Source organism: Leptonychotes weddellii, chromosome 6, assembly GCF_054177405.1.
Source record: "Leptonychotes weddellii isolate Sample4059 chromosome 6, ASM5417740v2, whole genome shotgun sequence".
NCBI lineage: Eukaryota > Metazoa > Chordata > Mammalia > Carnivora > Phocidae > Leptonychotes > Leptonychotes weddellii.
Window position 1 is genome coordinate 125,106,858 of NC_138374.1, and position 19,980 is coordinate 125,126,837.

Below are 19,980 nucleotides of genomic sequence, written 5' to 3' on the forward strand. Positions count from 1 at the left end.
AATCTAAAACTAACAACTAAAAATCCAGCAGTGAAATGAGTGTCAGAAGATAAAAATCCAGGGAACTGAGATAATAGATATGATGGTACTGAAGAATTGAACTCTCACACTTCATATACAGGGGGGTTCTAAAAATGAATTATAAAAAGAAAAAATAGATCTTTTTAAGGCTTACTTCTGTCTCCTTTTTTAAAAAGCCTTCAATATTATCTAATCATAACTTTGGGAATATTCTTAATTCCCCATTTTTATTTTATTTTATCAACTTAATGGAAAATTTTGCCCATGGGCTAAAATCTCTCAAGAAAAATTCAGTCTAAAATTATCAATGCTTTAAAAGCTTTAAAAAATATGCAAGTCAGGGTATTGAGAGGTAAAGAGCACAGGCTCTGGGTTTAGGTTGCCTGAGACCCAATTGGGTTTGGCCCATTACTTCTCTGTGCCTCAAGTTCCACATATATATAAATAAGATACTCTAAGAATACTATAGTAGTAGCATCTACTTCCTTGGGATAATGGAAGAATTAAATAGGACAATCAATGTAAATCACTTAGAACAATGTATGGCACAGTGCAAAAAACTGATACAGTTATTATTATTACGACAAACTAATGAATTCCTCATCTATTATTATTGGTAAAGGCATGGTATGCAACCCAAGAGGCTGAAAACAACTATTTACATTGTCCACATATGTAATTATTTATGGACAGCCTAATGAGGTAAAAGATTAGAACTTCAAATTCAGGGAGTTATTTGATACCCCTCAAAAATGTTTCAACATTCACCTTCACATTCATTAGGATGGCCACTCTCAAAAAAAAGAAAAAAAGAAGGCAATAACAAGTGCCCAAAAGGACACAGAGAAATTGAAACCATTGTGCGCTGTCACTGGGAAAGTAAAATGATGCCGCCATTACGGAAAGCCAGTCAGTATGAAGGTTCCTCAAAAAATTAAAAGCAGAATTACCATATGATCCAGCAATTCCACTTCTGGGTATATATCCAAGAAATTGAAAACAGGATCTCAAAGAGCTATTTCTACACCCATGTTCACTACAGCATTATTCACAATAGCTGAGAGGCGGTAACAACCTACTGTCTTTTGATGGATGAATGGATAAAGCAAGTGTGGTATAGACTTATAATGGGATATGATTCAGCTTTAAAAAAGAAGGAAATCCTGTCATATATTACAACATGGATAACCTGGACATTTTGCTAACTGAAATAAGCCAATCACAAAAAGACAAACACTACATGATTCGAATATGGGAGGTCAAAGTGGGTCAAACTCATCAAAAGCACAAAAATGGTTCCCAGAGGCTGAGGGAGAAGGAAATGGGGAGTTATTTGGCGTAGAGTTTCAGGTTTGCAAGATAAAAAAGTTTTAAAGATCTGGTGCACAATAATGTGCATATAGTTAACACTAATATACTGTACACTTAAAAATAGTTAAGATGGAAATTTTTATGTTCTGTGTTTATGTCATGTGCATTTTTTGGTATGTGTATTTTATGTTATGTGATTTTTACCACTAAAAGAAAATAAATATTAAAAGAAATAAATATTTAAACATCATTTCTTTTAAATGTAAACATTTAAACTTTTAGTGTCAACTATAATACTTTGCCAGCATCTTTTACCTAATTTTGCTTTTACATGAAACTTTTTTAAAAATTGTCTAAGTGAGGGACACCTGGGTGGCTCAGTTGGTTAAGCATCTGCCTTCGGCTCGGGTCATGATCCCAGGGTCCTGGGATCGAGTCCCACATCGGGCTCCCTGCTCAGTAGGGAGTCTACTTCTCCCTCTGCCTGCTGCTCCCCCTGCTTTTGCTCTCTCTCTCTCTCTGACAAATAAATGAATAAAATCTTAAAAAAAAAAAAAAGTCTGGGGCGCCTGGGTGGCTCAGTTGGTTGAGCAACTGCCTTCGGCTCAGGTCATGATCCCGGAGTCCCGGGATCGAGTCCCGCATCAGGCTCCCTGCTCGGCAGGGAGTCTGCTTCTCCCTCTGACCCTAACCCCTCTCATGCTCTCTGTCTCTCATTCTCTCTCTCTCAAATAAATAAAAAAAAAATTAAAAAAAAAAAAAAGTCTAAGTGAGCTCCAATGACTAGGCCTTCACATTGTTGAATCCCATTATCAACAACTTCAAAAGAAAGTAAATTAATGCAATGTGTATACTTTATCACATCTAAGATAGTATCTAAGTTTATCAAGTAATATATCAGATAAACGAACCACTGCCCTTTAACAGTAAATAAAAAAAGTTCTGACCCAGGCCATGAAACCCCACCCTGACGTTCCTCACAACCAGCCTCACAGCCTCTAAAACTTGAATTTTAAAACAAGTTATTGATGTTTCCTTTCCTGGGGGTCGAAAAAATCATATTGAGACATATGCTCCTACAATAAATTACCAAAGTGACCCACATTCACATCAGTAGGAACCTGAAAGGGGCGCCTGGGTGGCTCAGTTGGTTAAGCATCCGACTCTTGATCTCAGCTCAGGTCTTGATCTCAGGGTCATGAGTTCAAGCCCCATATTGGGCTCCAACCTGGGCATGGAGCCTACTTAAAAAACAACAACAACAACAACAAAACACAACAGGAACCTGAAATAACAGAACTCTCATCACTCATTTTTTGTCTTCTTTCCTACCTTTAGGGTGAACGTTGTCATTTACTGTACCTGAATTTAGCCATAACCAATTCTGTGTTTACTGGAAGGATCTTATCATGTAATTACTTTAACGTAGGCATAAAAACACGCATTTTGAAAATGATAAAGCAGAGGGTATCATTCCTACTATAGCTACTAAGGCTATTCTAACAAGGTAATTTATCAGTTGTTTCTCTGAACAGCCTTATTTGTCAGGGCTTGGTTCTGGGTCAAAAGTGAAGAAGAATGAAAGAATGAAAGCTATCAGAATGGAAAAAGAAGCCCTGATACCTTTGCGAGGCAGTTTATCTAGCAACCAAAAAACAACCTCCAGGCCTTCGTTAAATAGTCATCAGATAACACTAGGGTGACCAGGGTGGCAGGTCCTCAGAAGAAAATCCACCAGTCTGCAAGCCGAGTATCACAGCCACATCCCACTTCCTTAGAAGTCCATCACAAATGTAAAAATCTACCTTGCTAAAAGACAGGAAAGCAAATGGCATTTTTTAAGGATTAATTGGAACTGATCCTTGAAGTCCCTCAGGCTTGAGCATGTAAACTACATCAAGCCCTTCTCAACCGTTACTTGCCAGGAAGAGGGTTAGTGTGGAGTGCTGGGAGGCGTTTCAGATTTGACAAGTGGTAGGCTGGGGCAGGCTAAGAAAAGAAAATTACTCACCAACAGAATCTTTAGAAGAAATGGCAATGCACATGCTTCCTTCCCATAAGAGGGTGACTGAATCAGGAACAGGCTTGGGTGGCACAGGTGGGTCACCATGAGATGTTGCCCCACCGGAGCCAGACAGAGTCCCCGGCCTCTTGCCACAATCAGCACCCTTCCTTCCATGCTGCTACTTCTGAGGACATTAGCTCAGGTGAACCATGGGAAACTGACTGTATTTTCTGAGTGCAGAGGGTTTATTCAAGAAAGGAAGTTTACAAAAATAAAGGAGAGCATAGCCTCTTAAGTATGCGTATGTACAGATAATCCAGAATTACATGCTTATTTTTTCTGATTCTATAATGTAGGCCATATCAGAGTAGAATCAAAGGAGAATATATTAATGCTACAGATACATCAGAACTTTAAAGTATAAAGATAGAGCTAAGTTTTAAAGATTACTAAAAAACAGGACACCTGGGTAGCTCAGTTGGTTAAGCAGCTGCCTTGGGCTGAGGTCATGATCTCAGGGTCCTGGAATCGAGTCCTGCATCGGGCTCCTTGCTCAGCGGGGAGTCTGCTTCTCCCTCTGCCTGCCATTCCCCCTGCTTGTGCATTCTCTTTCTCTCTCTCGCTGACAAATAAATAAATAAAATATTTTAAAAAAATAATAAAGATTACTAAAAAGTTTGTCCTTCTATTAATTGTAACTATTGTACTTTCAAAAATTAGTGATACTATTACTACAAATGTCCTTTTTTAAATGAATAAAAATAGGGGCACCTGGGTGGTTCAGTCGGTTAAGCATCTAACTTGATTTCAGCTCAGGTCATGATCTCAGGGTTGTGAGATAGAGCCCTGCACTGGGCTGAGGTGCTGGGCATGGAGACTGCTTGAGATTCTCTCTCTCCCTCTCCCTCTGTCCCTACCCCCTCCCTCTCTAAATAAATAAATAAATAAATAAATAAATAAATAAATAAAAATAAATATAATGTAATGTAATCTGGCGGAGGAACATATAATGCATACTATCACCTCTTCCCAATCACTGTGAAATAACATAGACAGTAGGAAAGTGTCACTCATTTTGCAAATTGCTAGGAAAGCAAATTTTGTCTGCCTAATTCGACAAATTAATAAATCTCAGTAATTTGAGATTATATAAATTATATAAACTATAGTTGGACATTTTACCACAGCATAAAAAGTTTCACTGAAAATTCATCTCCTCCCTGAATGCCATTGGCAAAAACCCCTTACAGAGAACAGGTTCTTAGCCACTGTCACCCAACTGGTAAACTTTCCTTATGAGTCAACAGTTACAATAATATGTCGATTTTAAATGACTTTATACAGTAACATAATGAAGAGTTTAAAAAAACATGTAAATGACACCAGAGATTGTCGTGTCACAAACTTGAGTTCCTAATATCTTTTTCAGACAAAAACATCATGAGGGTGGTTAAATACTCTATTTTCTTTGATCAAAGATCAACCATGCAATTTAATCTCTGAAAATAATCAGCCTTTATTTTATACGACCCAAGATCCAACTTTTTGTCAGCCACCCTAAATGTTACTTTATTTTAATTTACATTGATTCTGCTTTCCAATTACCTAGCTAATACACATGAATATGACATAGTGAACAATGACAAGAGACTAGAAAAATCTAATCCCTGAAAAAGTAAAAACATTCTGAAAACTGAGATAACACACTTACGAGGTCATCGTGATAAAGAACTTGCTTCCAGTTTAAACAAATGATACGCATGTAAAGTTGCCTAAAGAAGTCCTCCCGATGAAAATCTTGGTAGTCAAGATTGCCTACCAGGAAGATACACTGGGGTGTTTGGGTCTGCCAGCAGTCAAATCGAGCCCTAGACATGTTTTTGTATGGTCCCAAACTCAGAGTGGTTTTTATATTCTTAAACAGCTTAAAAAATAAAACAAAGCCAAGTAGAGTATATGACACAGAAGGCATGTGACCCACTGATACTAAGATATTTACTCTCTGGCTCTACAAAGACCTCAGGAGTGGTGACAATTTAGGTCCATTCCTAAAAGTCAGAACAAACCAGGGAAAAGACATCACTACTCATTTATCCCAAGAAGTGGGTTCATTAAGTCAAAACTGAAAGAGATGAATCTGTAAACTATGCTGTTTCCTAAAACATCCATTCACATACTACATACTCTCTACCACCAAAGAGAGTACGTAATACTAAATTTTACTATTAAAATAAACACTGATGTTAACAATTAAAATAGCAGGAGTATAGCATATCTGTCATTTATAATTTGGCAACATTCATGTATTTCTAAAAATCAGACAAAACTGCCATCAAATGCAAGAAAAAGTGGAAAAGTCAATTACACTTTAACAAAGCAAGCTCTGAGTTAGAGCAAATGAACTGTATACAATATTTCTTTTGTAAATATTAGTATCAATATTTAATTTAATCCTGCATCCAAACTGACCACCCCTGAGATTCGTCAAGTCAATTTAAACATTTCCATAGTATTTTGAGTTTTAATCCTAGAACATATTAGAGTTTTAAAGCAGCCATTTATAAACTAGGATAATTATTTTCTCTAAATACTATTTAAGTTAAATAGATAATATTTTATTATTTTCTTTTTAAGGTTCATAGGATGTTCAGACACTCAATTTGTAAGTTTCTTTTTCCTCCAGTGTTGCAAATATTCTGTTCTAAGACCAAAATAGCACATAATGGCAAAGAAAACATGACACCCAGGAAAGATCCTCCAGGACTAGGCCACCTCCTTCAGCAAAAAGTCAGCAGTGTGGAAAAGAAGTCAGCACATCAGATCCACAGGCCATGCCCACAGCGTTAGCAGATGGCTAGCAGGCAAATGCCTAATCTTTAACGCACCTTGTTTCAGGTGATAGTTAGGCTCTTATCTGTGTCACCTTTAGACTCAGACAAAAAGAGCCCCCACCCGAAGGTCCTGGGCTTTAGAAGTCATTTACAATTCAAGGGTTCCTTTGACAGACTAAGGGGACAAGACCTGCTGGAGCCAACCCCCTTGTACTCCATGATCCCCAATACCTGGGACCCTCAAATTCTGTGGCCAAATCACCATAAGCCCCATTCCAAGGCCTGCATGGGCCTCTCCCTTGGGTCCATCCTCTGGAAGGTGCCCTGGACTGGACTGGACTGCTGGTGTGCACATTATGAGGCCCATGCATGATCAAGGGGCAGCTGTTTAGAAGGGTCAATGGGCTGTGGACATGTGAGCAGGATGTCCACACTATGCACAGAACATGATGGGAGGTAGAGGGGAAGAGAGAAATGAGGTAGATTGTGGCTAAGGACTGATCTTCCTTCTACTACCTCTTGCTAACACAAAATTCATATGAGTCTAAGAACTCAAAATGCAGAACTGGCCTCCTAGGCCATTATGAAGGTATGTTTGTCCAATAAAAGAATAGAACATATGTTCCTTAGCAGTTTGTTATCTTGATTTATAAACTTCTAAGTATTATATAATACATTATGTGGCTGACCATGGTACTCCTTTCTCAGGTCCCACAAATGTCCAGAGTGAACTTAGTCCTCATAATGGTCACTCCTACATCTCACGCTGCAAGGATGTCCTGCTACTTTATTCCTGAATCCCACATGCAAAGCTTAACTGGGAATCTGATATTTCAGGCAAGTTCTAGAATTCAGGCTCCTGTTCTGATTTACCCAGCTTCCCATGCATGGCCACAGGAAAAAAAAAAAAAAGCTAATTGATCACCAAAAAACTATATAAAACTAATTGAATTTCCAGTCGGCCCACCTAAATGCCACCTAAAAGGGCACTATTATGAAGAATGGCTGCAGGGAGAAAGGGTTAATTATCACAGCATAAGGTGGACAACTGTGATCTGAGGAAGACTACACATCCTAGTTTAGCATCAAGGACATCCCTGTGCTGGAATATCTGAACCACCCAGTGCTTGAGTATCCTGGTCATATTGCCAATAGCAGTCGAAGTTAATAATTTATTGAGCACTTAGTATGGGCCAGGTACTCTGATGGACATTCCCACTTGAGAAACAGAGGCACAGTGATATTAAGGTCTCTCAGCTCTAAGGGGCTGAGACTTAGGCATGGTTTTATATGAACCCAAAACCTATGCTATAATGGGTATCTTAAAAAAAAAAAAAGCCAAACCCTATTTTTTATTTATTTTTTATTTTTTTAAGATTTTATTTATTTGGGGCGTCTGGGTGACTCAGTCATTAAGCGTCTGCCTTCGGCTCAGGTCATGATCCCAGAGTCCTGGGATCGAGCCCCGCATCGGGCTCCCTGCTCCGCGGGGAAAATTTATTTATTTATTTGACAGAGAGAGACACAGCAAGAGAGGGAACACAAGCAGGGAGAGTGGGAGAGGGAGAAGCAGGCTTCCCCGGGGAAGAAGGGAGCCCGATGCAGGGCTCGATCCCAGGACCCTGGGATCATGACCTGAGCTGAAGGCAGACGCTTAATGACTGAGTCACCCAGGCGCCCCAAAACCATATTTTTTAAATATATAATTTCCTCTTCATAAAAGTGGGGGCAAAATAAAATGCCTATCTCTCGCACAGAAATGAGCAGCTGAAATGGCTATGTCAGCCATACGAATATATATATATAAATATTTATTTTCCATACTCTAATGGAGAAATAGAGGGAGCTACTATTTTGTATGTTAAATGATGAACTATGTATTGACATTCTGAGGGGAGCATATAAAGATATTTTCCTGCTCTTGCTTCCTTCACTAGAGTCCGGGGAAAACTCTTAATGAGAAGGTGCACACACAAAAAATTTCCCACTCATTTATGAATTGGGACTAACACTGGAATAAGAAAGAAATCAGAATACTGACATCACACACAGAGTAAAAAACCTAGAAAGTGGCAATGAAGTCACTGGTGCCCTTCTAACCCTGTCAGATGATAGGACTGTCAAAGTCTTCTAAAAAGTTTTTTGGTCAGCAGAAAACAAAACAAAACAAAAACACCCTGAATTTTCCCTAAGTGCTGACCTAATTCAATAGTTTTCCAATGATAACTTGGAAACAATCAATAAATAAAATATGCCTTTCTGGTTGGCCTTCACTGAAATTTATGATTAATTGCCTTTCACAATTGGAATACCAAATTCATCTATGAAAAGAACAATTCTCATTACTTTTTTTTTTTAGAGAGAGAGAGCACACAGGGCAGGGAGGGGCAGAAGGAGAAAGGGAGAGAGAGAATCTCAAGAAGACTCCCTGCTGGGCATGGAGCCCGATGGGCTCAGTCTCATGACCCTGAGACCACAACCTGAGCAGAAACCAAGAGTCGGACGCTCAACCGACTAAGCCATCCAGGCACCCCTCATTACCCTTCTTAAGATGTGCTCTGGATCTATGTTCTTTTGGCTCTAAATTTAAGAAGTATTTTGCCCAACTTTTATAATTGATATTCATTATATATTGCATAATCAATCTTAAAAATAAATTATTATTAACAGGAAATAAAGAGTCTAAAGAGGCAATATTCCCCATGAATATGCCTTTGGATGCACAGGTCACTCAGTCATCAACAAGAGCACCAGCAGGTGCTGGTGAGGCAGAAGCCACACTTACATAATGTCTGGATCTTAAGGGTTGTGAACCGGAGAAAGACTTGTTCTTAAGGGGAATTGCATAATCTCTTCTCATTCCCCGAAGAGCTGTAGGGGAGGGAAGGGAGAGACTACTATCTGTCAAGGAGAGTTTGGCTGCACTGCTGCCTCAAGGCATGAGAACAGATTCCAGGTCCCTTCAGCATCAGAATAAGAATCTATGATGATACAAGAGATTTCGGGCCACTTTCAGTATTTTGGAGTTCAATCGCTATCACACTTCGCTGCAGAAAGGAGGGGTTGTTCCAGTCTTCCTTACAATTACCACCCTAATTATTACATTATACTTTCACAATTTAATCCCTTTATTTGCCTCACTGCCTTTTTGGGGCTAAGTGAGCACCACGGTGTGATGCCTGCTGATGTAGCTAGCGGGGTAGCCTTACTGAGTGCTGCCCAGCTGCCAGCTACAAACACAGCCAGGTGGGCAGGTCCAGAGTGCTAATCTGGACAGTGACATCTCTGTCTCCTGCTCAAAATCCTTGAAAGTTGCTCTCTCCAATATGGAGTAAAACTGAGCACTATACATCAATGCCAAGAATCACCCTGTGCTTTGCTCTGTTAAGCTTTTGGTAGCATTTCAGCATCCTAAGGAATAATCAGGCATAGAATTCCAATTGCTCTATTCCAGTTATTGCTCAGTAAATAACTATTGCATAGCTATTAATATCTAAGCTATATGATTAAAAAAAAAAAACCTGCCAGGAAACTGTTTCATAGTTGTTCTATCTTTGGAAACAGGGACCAAGGAGTTTAACCACTGCCCCCGCACCCCCCAACACCATCCTAAAAATTTGGTATTCCCTCAAGACAGGAGATGTATGTAGAGGAAATCACCTCAATGCACAAATGTTTGAGAACAAAGCTTTAATAAAATGTTGGTAAGATGCAGCTCCAGACAGCACCCTCATGTCTGGCTCACAGTAGGTTCTCAATAAATATTTGTTGAGTAAAGGGGAGTGGTTTTCATAGTGAGAATCTCTTGCTTATATCAGCATACACAGCATTTGTTAGTTTATCCCAAAATATTAGCTTTCTTCGTGTAGTTAATGCCAGAGCTGTATAAACTGAATAAACAAAATTGAATTACTAACAGTTTGAATTTTAGATACTCTTTAACAAAAGTATTCTAATACCTTTGGATGACGGCTAGTAAGAACCCAAAAATTTGAAAGGTGTTTTCATCCTCAAGTTTTACAATGTTAGTAAACAGGCTGAAGATATTTCTCAAATGCCCAAGAATGTAAGGAAGCTCCGCAGATTGACCACCATTGTTTTTAGTCACTCACTCTACCTATGATTTCACATTTCATTTTACCCTTAAACACTCCATGAGGTAGGTATTAATGCCTTCAACTTACAGCTGAGAAAAAAGAAACGAAAGATCCAGTGGATAAAGGATTTTTCTAAGAAAATGCTAATAAAATATGGCAATGGTGAGCCATAAAATATGAGGATAGAGCCATTAAAATATTTAGGTAATTCATATGTACTCCATACTAACTTGGCTTGTGTTCGTCAGTTAAAATTCTTAAAGGCTATGAAAAAGTTAGGCTTAAATATCCACTCAATTTTGTAAGAGTAACGATGTCTTGAAAACCGGTGCCCCTTAAGTAAGCTCTTTAAGTGTGCCTTCATCAGCCACAAATCAAGGAAGCGGTGTCACAGACAACGCAAAAGCAAATGGGAGACGGTACGACACATTCCACTAAGAACAGTAAGTGAAATCTTCAGTGCAGCTAATGGAGAAGACTTGCCCTCCCAGCTGCTCTTAAAAAAAAAAAAAAAAAAAAAGTGGGAGATTACTCTATGTACACATAAAGGGTTTCATAATCACCTTTTGTTAAAACATTTAGAAGGATCAGAATTTAACAAACATAATCTCATGTGCACTTTAAAAATCAGTACATAACAAAGTTACTAAACTGATTTCAGTTACATCCAAGAAGGGACCGTTAGAGGACAATGGTCAGGCATGAGTGGTAAATCAGCAGCAACATGGGATACAGCAGTGGTCCTCAAATCTGGGGGAACATCAGAATCACCTGGGGGGGTACACACAGATTGTTGGGCTCATCCCCAGAGATTCTATTGAGGTAATCTGGGATGGAGCCTGGGAATTTGCATTTTTAATAAATTCCCAGGTGATACTGAAACCGCTGGTTCACTGGCACATACTTTGAGAAATACTTTTTTTTTTTTTAAAGATTTTATTTATTTATTTGAGAGAGAGAATGAGAGACAGAGAGCACGAGAGGGAAGAGGGTCAGAGGGAGAAGCAGACCCCCCGCTGAGCAGGGAGCCCGATGCGGGACTCGATCCCGGGACTCCAGGATCATGACCTGAGCCGAAGGCAGTCGCTTAACCAACTGAGCCACCCAGGCGCCCCGAGAAATACTTTATTCACAGAACACAGCACCGTAGAAGGCAGTGATTTTTAACCTTGGCTTTACAGAAGCATTAAGTAGGAAGCTTTCAAAACTCCACTCCCACCCTGCCCTGGCCACACCCAAAGCCAATTAACTAGGAATTGGGGGTAGGAGCCCTGGTATCAATATTTTTTCAGTCTCCAGGTGATGAGCTGGCAAGGATGAGAACCACTGATATGTGGGAAAACACACATGTATCCAAAAGTGCTTGTTAAGAAGAAAACATTTTGTAAACCACTGAGAATAGAATCACTGATGACCTGAGGATCCTCAATAAGCAATTATTCTTTCCTTTCCCTATATTCTCCAAAAGTGTATCATACAGGATCTACACAAGTAAAAATTATAATTTCCTGTGAGTCTATAGATCTATAGCGTTTAACATGAGTGGAGCTCTGTGTTTGTGGATTGCTAGCTGAAAGGAGCACATACAAATTTCGGCCACATTTTTTCTACATTTATATTGTTATTTATAAATCTGAAAATCCGTAAGGGTTTGGGTATATGTTATATATGTTGCAGGTATATTCTATAATTAGGAATAATTTGGAAGACATTTTTACAAATTCATTAAAAAGGTGAGAGAAGTATATCCAACCACAGAGAAAGAAGGAAGGTAGTAGACAATTAAATTTGTTTTGAGTAGTGGTTCTAAAAGCATGGTCTCTGGACCAGCAATATCAGCATCACCTGGCAATTTGGTACAAATATAAATTCTTGGGGTGCCTGGGCGGCTCAGTCGTTAAGCGTCTGCCTTCGGCTCAGGTTGTGATCCCAGGGTCCTGGGATCGAGCCTCGCATCAGTCTCCCTGCTCAGCGGGAAGCCTGCTTCTCCCTCTCCCACTCCCCCTGCTTGTGTTCCCTCTCTCACTGTCTCTCTCTCTCTGTCAAATAAATAAATAAAATCGTAAATAAATAAATACTTTAAAAAATACGTATGTAAATTCTTGGGCTTCTACTCCAGATGTGATGAGTGAGAATCTCTGGGGGTAGGGCCCAGTGATCTGCATTTTAACAGGATCGCAAGGTGATTTTGATGCACGCTCAAGTTTCAAAACCACTGCTCTAAATTATTTATTATTTCCACGCATCTGCAAGAAGAACCAAAGAGGCAAAAATACTACTGATCCAGTGTGTAGCTGTGTAGCTGCTATCCAGACCCACGTTGCTCTGATAACAGAGGTGCTTTTCTTAACCCAAAGCTCAATATCATTTCATCGTTAGAGCTTAATGGTGAAAGCAGAACTGATAGGAGGCCTATCTGGGAGAGTTTATTCTATAATTCCTCCACAAGCTCTTGCAACCTATTTCTACTTTGTACTCAAGACAGAATTAAGACTGTACAACTTGATTAACAAGGATAAAAACTAAGGAAAATCAACTAGCCAACCATCACGTGAGGCTGGAAGAGGGCAGGGGATTCCCAGGCACAACACTAACCTTGAATCGTCCTCTTGAAGAATGCCTTGCAGGCTTCGCAGGATGCTACCCCATAGTGGTACCCAGAAGCGATGTCGCCACACACCAAACACAGCCTCTTGGGCATCGAGTTGAGCATGTATTCACACTTGGTCTGGGGGTCCTCGACAATGGTGCTGGAGCAGTCATCATACAGTTTCCTGACAGGCCCACTACCTCCTAGGATAGGAGCAGAAGGGTAGAGAGGTGGCGAGTCAAGTCCGTTCTGGTGGCCATTCATGGTTGAACTGTAGCTCCCACTGGCGTCCGAAGAGCCACCTGGGCTGTGGTGGTTGATGCTGTCCGTCAGGGAGGCCGGGCTGGAGGGTTCCGTCTTGATGAAGGACGAACAGCTAGAATCAATGTGTCGATCTTTGTTTGACATTCTGCAGAGAAGCCTGAGATGTAGGGAGATACAAAAGGAGAGAGAGAAAAAAAGGAGAAAGGGTCAAACCCGGAGACCAAAAGAGGTAGAAAGAAAGAGAAGATTAAAAAAAAAAAAAAAAAAGAGGAAGTCAAAGGGAAGGATGAAAGGTGGAAAAAAAAAACAGAAGAATTCATATGTTAAAGACATTGCTCTTTAAGAGCCCTGCCTAAGAGCTGGGAGTACACATCATTCATTCTCTACTCAATATCTCTTGTTCTACAAGAAGGTAATCAGCATAAGGGCATGACAGGGTTACATCAAAGTGCCCAGACAGGCCATAAACAAAACCTCTAATGGGTCCAATTCCTTTTATTTTTACCTTTCTCCTGGAGAACCACTGTCAGTAGCTAAATCAACACTCTAGATTCTAAATTTACCCATGGAAGAGGAGTGATTTAAAAGTCCGTATCATTTCCAAAATTGGATCTATCCTCACTCTACTCTTCCCTTCCACGTTCTGATGCTGCCATCATTTTATTGCAAGCAGAATCCAACTTTTATTTCCAAGACTGAACAGATGATTCCTCAGCTCTGTAATTACTGTTTGTCAACACGCTTCCATAAGCATAACTGTGTCTTTTATTGATCTGACTAAGACACATAGGGAATATATCCTCAATCACTTTGCTTCTTTATTTAAATGGCTCTATTTCATAGCCATTTAGCAATAGAGAAAGACATCAAGTATAAAATTCCAGCCAATATGGAAGGATGATATCCTAGAGCCCACAAAACTTAGTGAAACGATCACCAACACTGATTAATACATATGTGCGTATGCCTGCACGTGTGATTTGCCATTGTTTAAGAGACGAATCAGGAAAAGCCATTTGAGCCTTCAGTATACCTGTAAGTCCATAAATCTGACACTTTGTATTATATTCAGCAAACTAGGAATGTATCACATTTTGTCATGAAAAATGAGATTTGTAGGGACGCCTGGGTGCCTCAGTCGTTAACTGTCTGCCTTCAGCTCAGGTCATGACCCAGGCTCCTGGGATCGAGCCCCGCATCGGGCTCCCTGCTCAGTGGGGAACCTGCTTCTCACTCTCCCTCTGCCTGCCGCTCTCTCTCTCTCTCTCTCTCTGTCAAATAAATAAATAAAAATCTTAAAAAAAAAATGAGATTTGTGATGGTCCCTTCCCCCCTTTCGTCTAGTCTTTTAATATCAAACCTCCTAAAAGGAAATATGATGAGGCATCTAATCTGACAAACTATCTCTCTTATCTAGAAGAAACATACTGCCCTCTTTCTTTGTTGGACCTATGAGTGATTAAATTTCTGAAAAGGTAATTAGATGAAAAGATATAATTGGTCCTATTTTCTTTCCGATTAGCCATAGTGCAAAACCCCTTTTAGCAAAGTCTCTAAGAACATTCTGAGAGCCTGCTATAGAAACAAGAGGTGACAGTTGAGAAGGGGACTTAGCTAATTGCTTCCCAGTGGAAAGTTGATTTATAGGAATCCCACAGGGGTAATGGTCATTCACTAGAATTTGGGGGAGTAGTCACAATATAACCAAAGGGATGCAATTATCTCCACCACTATAAATCTAATGATATTTTATCATTGCCCAAATTTCATGTTCTCCTCCAGGTCCCCATCCCCCCACTATCCTGTTCCTTTAAAGAAAAAATAAATAAGTAAATAAAAATTTCCTATTGGGGAAGTTCACTGAATTGTTCCAAGAAGGCTGTCTCAAAAGCAAAGCATCAAGAGCAAAAATTTGCCTCTTAACAAGTACACTGCACCTTGGGAATTTTGTTCTGCTTTCTAAAGTAAAACGGTATCAGGATGTGAAGAGTGCAAACAGGAAGAAGAAATCCACAAAAATATCTTCTCGCTTTCGCCCACCCACTTGTGTTGTCCTTTCCTCAAGAGCTAGCGAGAGAAAAACTATCCCCCTCGCCAGCCTGAACTACGGTGTCCTCTCCCCTCTGCATCTGCTGCCTTGTACCCGTCACTGTTAATGAGCGCTGTAATTAATAGATCGCTCTCCCTGTCTCCCTGCTTGCACTCTGGGCTAAGCACTTTTCCTCCAGTCAACGTTTGAAAGAAAGCGGGTCGGCACTGACTTACAGCAGCCCTGCGAATTCCTTTTAATTTAGAGCACTTACCCCACCACTTCACTTATTACCTTATAATTACTGGACTGCTCGCACATACATTATGATCTTGGACTAGAGTTAGAAGTTATTAGGGTACTAAAACATGGTTGCTCCCCTTTCCTCTCTCTGGCACTGAATTTCTCACAGCTATGACAATTAACTCTTTCACCATCTGCCCTCAAAGCACCATTTCTTTTTTTTTTTTTTTCCTTTTTCCAGAGGAGAGTGGCTTGATAACAAAACATACCACGTCTTCTCCAGGCCCTCTTTCCCCCCTCTCTCTTTTCTTGTATCATCTGTGGTCAATTTCATCCCAATTTTCTTTCCCTCGGGCTTTTCCTCATGGACCTCTACAGTTGGCAGAACTCTTGATTAAGAAACAAGGCCAGGAATTGCTTTCCTGTTTATGGAAGGGTTATTTGCTAAGTCACCAAATGTTTACGTGTCAAATGCACATTGTTAAAGTCCCTGAAAAATAGGGAGTCTGCAGCCAGCTGTCTCCTCCAAAATCTCAATCCGTGACTTTGCAATAGCCTGCACGGAAGCAAGGACGTTAGGAAGTGAAGTTGTCGGGGAAGTCTCTGGAAAGTGTCACTATCTTCTACACAAGGTCTGGCCAGTGTAGCTGTAAAAGAAACTGAGCAAACTGGATTTGTGCTGTAGGTTATATGTGTTTCTTTTCAGACAATGAGCTGCTTCCTTAATTAATACCTTTTGCCAAGTGGAAATAGGAACAGTCAGAGTTGCCATTTGTCACTTAACTGTGTGGCAGGCACTGACCTGAGCACTCTACTCATATTACCTCATTTAAACCTCAGGACAACCTTGTGAGGGAGACATTCCTCTTCAGGAAATGGAGCCTCAGATGTCACACAGTGTCCTGAAAGTCATAGAGTGAGTGCGTGGGAATGTCAGGATTGGAACTCAGGTCCGATGCCAAAGTCCAATGCAGAAATGTCATGAAGCCAACAGAGAATTTTTTTTTAAAAAAGCCAAGCAAGCAGGGGTAGAAGTGACACCACACACAGAGACCTACAACCTCCACCGCACCCCGATAAATGGAGAGGGACCGCGGTGGCCACCCCACTGGCCACAGGTCCGCCCCAGCTGAGTCACCTTCTCCGGTGCTAGGAGTGACACCTAAACAGAAATCTCTGAAAGAACACAGTTGTCTCCTAATTACTACTTAGCTCATTACACTGAACACTTCCTAGACACCATTACATTATACCCTAAAACTACAGCGGGGCTTAATTCTCTTCCTCTCTGTCTCTGAAATTCTACAGCTCTATTATTCAAGCCTGAAATATTCACAACTATCTATAAATTCAATTGTCAGCTGGTGGGTTTTATTCTAGACTTCACTTCAATCTAAAATTAGAGGCACTAAAATTCACATTAACTCTAAGAGGAAAATAGTGAATAAGACTTTATTTCAAAAGAACACCTTTTTGTCAGAAAGAGCCATTTTCAAGATGATGGCTTTATCTGTAGCCAAAGAGAATAAGCCCAATTCTACATTGTGCTGTTAATGCAGAAATTTTAGGTCACACTGGATTAATACAAATCTAGTTAAGAATTACAAATAGAAATAACATGTGTAGAAAAATATGGGAAATATTTATTTTAAAGCTTCAGTACATTTGCTTTTATTTTATTATTTGAAGAGAAATGATGAGAAGCACAAGGGAGCAAGACAAGAGACTTTCCAAAAAACTTCGGAGGAAACACCCTGAGAAAAAACTGGAGGGAGAAACAGCTATGTCCAAACCCACAGTTTGTTTCTGTATAAGAAACTAAATTTGAGGGATTTGGGCGCCTGCGTGGCTCAGTCGGTTAAGTGGTTGCCTTCAGCTCAGGTCATGATCCTGGGGTCCTGGGATAGAGCCCCATCTTGGGCTCCCTGCTCCGCGGAGAGCCTGCTTCTCCCTGTCCCTCTCCCTCTGCCTGCCGCTCTGCCTACTTGTGCTCTCATATCTCTCTGTCAAATAAATAAATAAAATCTTTTATAAATAAATAAATAAATAAATAAATAAATAAATAAATAAAATTTGAGGGATTTAACAGCCTTCCTGAGGCCAGGGTGAGTCCAGTCCTCTATTAAGAGGCATTTTTGGCATGGTTTGAGATACAGTCTCAGTAATTCTGATGATCATCCTTCCTAGCTTGGCTCAAGAGCCAGCAAGGGTAAAATTTACCTTTGGTGTTAGATACTAACGATCAGGCAAATACAACTTCTTACTTGCTGGACTATTTCAAAATGTAATTTTTGAAAGTTAATTAACTGTGTTAGATCCGTGAATGTATAGAGAAAAAGAAAGAATAAGAATCAATTAAAGTGGTTGCTGTAGGGGGAAAGAAGAAGATAATCTGTAAGTTAATATTCAATTTATATTATAATTATCAAGCTTAATTGTTTTCAGAGACTCTACCTAGATACAGGTAAATGTGCGACCTTAAATGAATCGCCCTGAGTTAGAATTTCCACGCACATGCGTCCATGTCCAACCAAGGTGGTCTGCATTTCACAGCAGCTTAGCCAATACTTTTGTTAAATGCTGGCATAACAACAATGTCCCACAGTCATATCTATATTACATGCTTTTCATCAACAGATAAGTTCTTCAGCAGCTGTATTTCATCCTTTAAATTTTATACAAACTCAAAACTATTTGCTACTTTATTTCCCTACTTAAAAAAAATGGTGATGAAATTCTCTTCAGGAACATATTATGCACAGGTCTTCTTTGGGTTTCCTAATTGTCAGACTAAGACAAGATTTTTTGAAACTTTTATTATACCCATACCAAGGATAGACACCTTTTAATAAGCTAAATAAATGCCAACTAAAGAAGTCACTATTTTATTTTCTTCCTTGTCATCCTTAAGGGCCCCAAAAGGTACCCATCTTCATTATAAATTCCAAACACTTTATATCAATTTGTATCCAAAAATTTCAGGTAAGCACATTGAAGACAGCAAATCAGCAAGTTTACAAATAGGAGAGAGAAATAAGAAGAGAGTCCTTAGCTTTCTTAACGAATCACAGAATTTCAGGGTTGGAAAAGGTTTTCCGGTCCTGCTACCTAATCACTATCTATTCAAAATAGGAATGAATCTATGAGGACTGGCCAGTTTTCTACCTTCTGAAATCACCAGATTCAATATTTACGTATTTTTATTTAAAGAAAAAAATAAAATATTAAAAAAATATATTAGCCTATAGGTTTGTTTTGTTTTAATGTGCTCAGAAGGAAACTTCCAAGACTTATGCCAAGCTCCCTGAGTCCCAGGCTTCAGAGTCCATGACCCCAGCAGCTCCCTTTGCAGCCTGAGTTACAACTTCAAGCGTCTACTTTACAGTGAGCTTTTTTTTTTCCTGCTTCAAGTAATTGCACTCTCGTAAAGTGGCAAAATGTGAATCACTTAGTAACAAAATGGGCACCAGCTGCTATTGTCAGAGAATGGTGATGCTGAAGAAAAGGGAAAGCAACCGAATGAAGTGTCATGTCAGAAATCAACGGTGCAACGTGTGATTTGAGAAAACATGACTACTTTACAGAGACAGGGTGTCATTATGGCATCACGGTAATACGATGCTTTGACAACTACTGGATCTAACATATCATCATTGCATTAAGGTACACTGGCTTAGTTGGGGAAGGAAAAGAAAGGATTTTTTCTTTTAATAAGAAATATCTTAAGGTCTGCCTGGTTAACCTAACAAAAAGAGATCATTACTTGTAAAGGAAGAATTGTAAATCCTGACCCACAATGCGCAGAAAGAATAAAACACACGTGCACATATATGCACACACACTTCTGGATAATTTTAGGCCTTCTTTAATAAACCTTGAGGCCATCTAATGGAACAGATTTCTGCATAACAGGGATCGCAATCATTTAGTAACGCTGCTTCTTGATTCTTCGAACAAATAACTTGCTCATTTAGTCTGAAAGAACTTACTCCATCAAGGAAGAGAGTAAGCAAACAGCTTCCTGCAAAGCTGGTGCTTGAGATGCTGACAAGAAATGGGGCTCGGTGGTGTGCGGACAGAAAGCTAGCTCCTTAAAACATTATCAGGGCCTCCATCGAAGCTGAAAGCTCCCCTAATTCTGTAAAAGGCTGTGTAATACACCAAAAAAGGAAATTTAGGACAATAAACAAGAGACTTTTAACTCATTTCTGGATACTCATTGAATAGCAAGCACCCCCTGAAAATAACTGCATAGCTAAAGACAAAATCAAGACCTGGAAGGATCTTGCTGAAATCCCACCTGCTTTTAGGGTTCTAGAGTTCAGTGATCTTCTCTTTTGCAATTTTGATCTGACATCACACTAGGCTGACCATCCTGGTTTAAGCACCGAAATCCCACATCCTGGAAACCCCTCAGTGCCAGGTAAATCAGGAATGGCTGGCCATCCACTTTGACAGGTAGACTCTAGAACACCATACCTCCACCCTTGTTATATCTAAAGCAAAGGAAGGTAAAGGGAGAATCTTCATTTTCAGCAATGAAGGCCCAGAAAACCGGCTGGAGAAATGTACTAATAAGAGCATGCAGC

At 39.8% G+C, this 19,980-nt stretch overlaps 1 protein-coding gene across 4 annotated transcripts in view; it reads right to left on the minus strand.

The window, feature by feature from the left end:
- Positions 1–19,980, minus strand: part of ESRRG (estrogen related receptor gamma) — a 569,800-nt gene that overhangs the window by 167,638 nt on the left and 382,182 nt on the right. For all 4 annotated transcript variants that reach the window (XM_006736794.3, XM_081825170.1, XM_006736791.3 and 1 more), the window contains one exon: positions 12,861–13,276. In XM_006736794.3, the coding sequence (XP_006736857.1) occupies positions 12,861–13,263 (403 nt within the window). In that variant the 5' untranslated portion in view covers positions 13,264–13,276. The remainder of the gene's footprint in view (positions 1–12,860; positions 13,277–19,980) is intronic.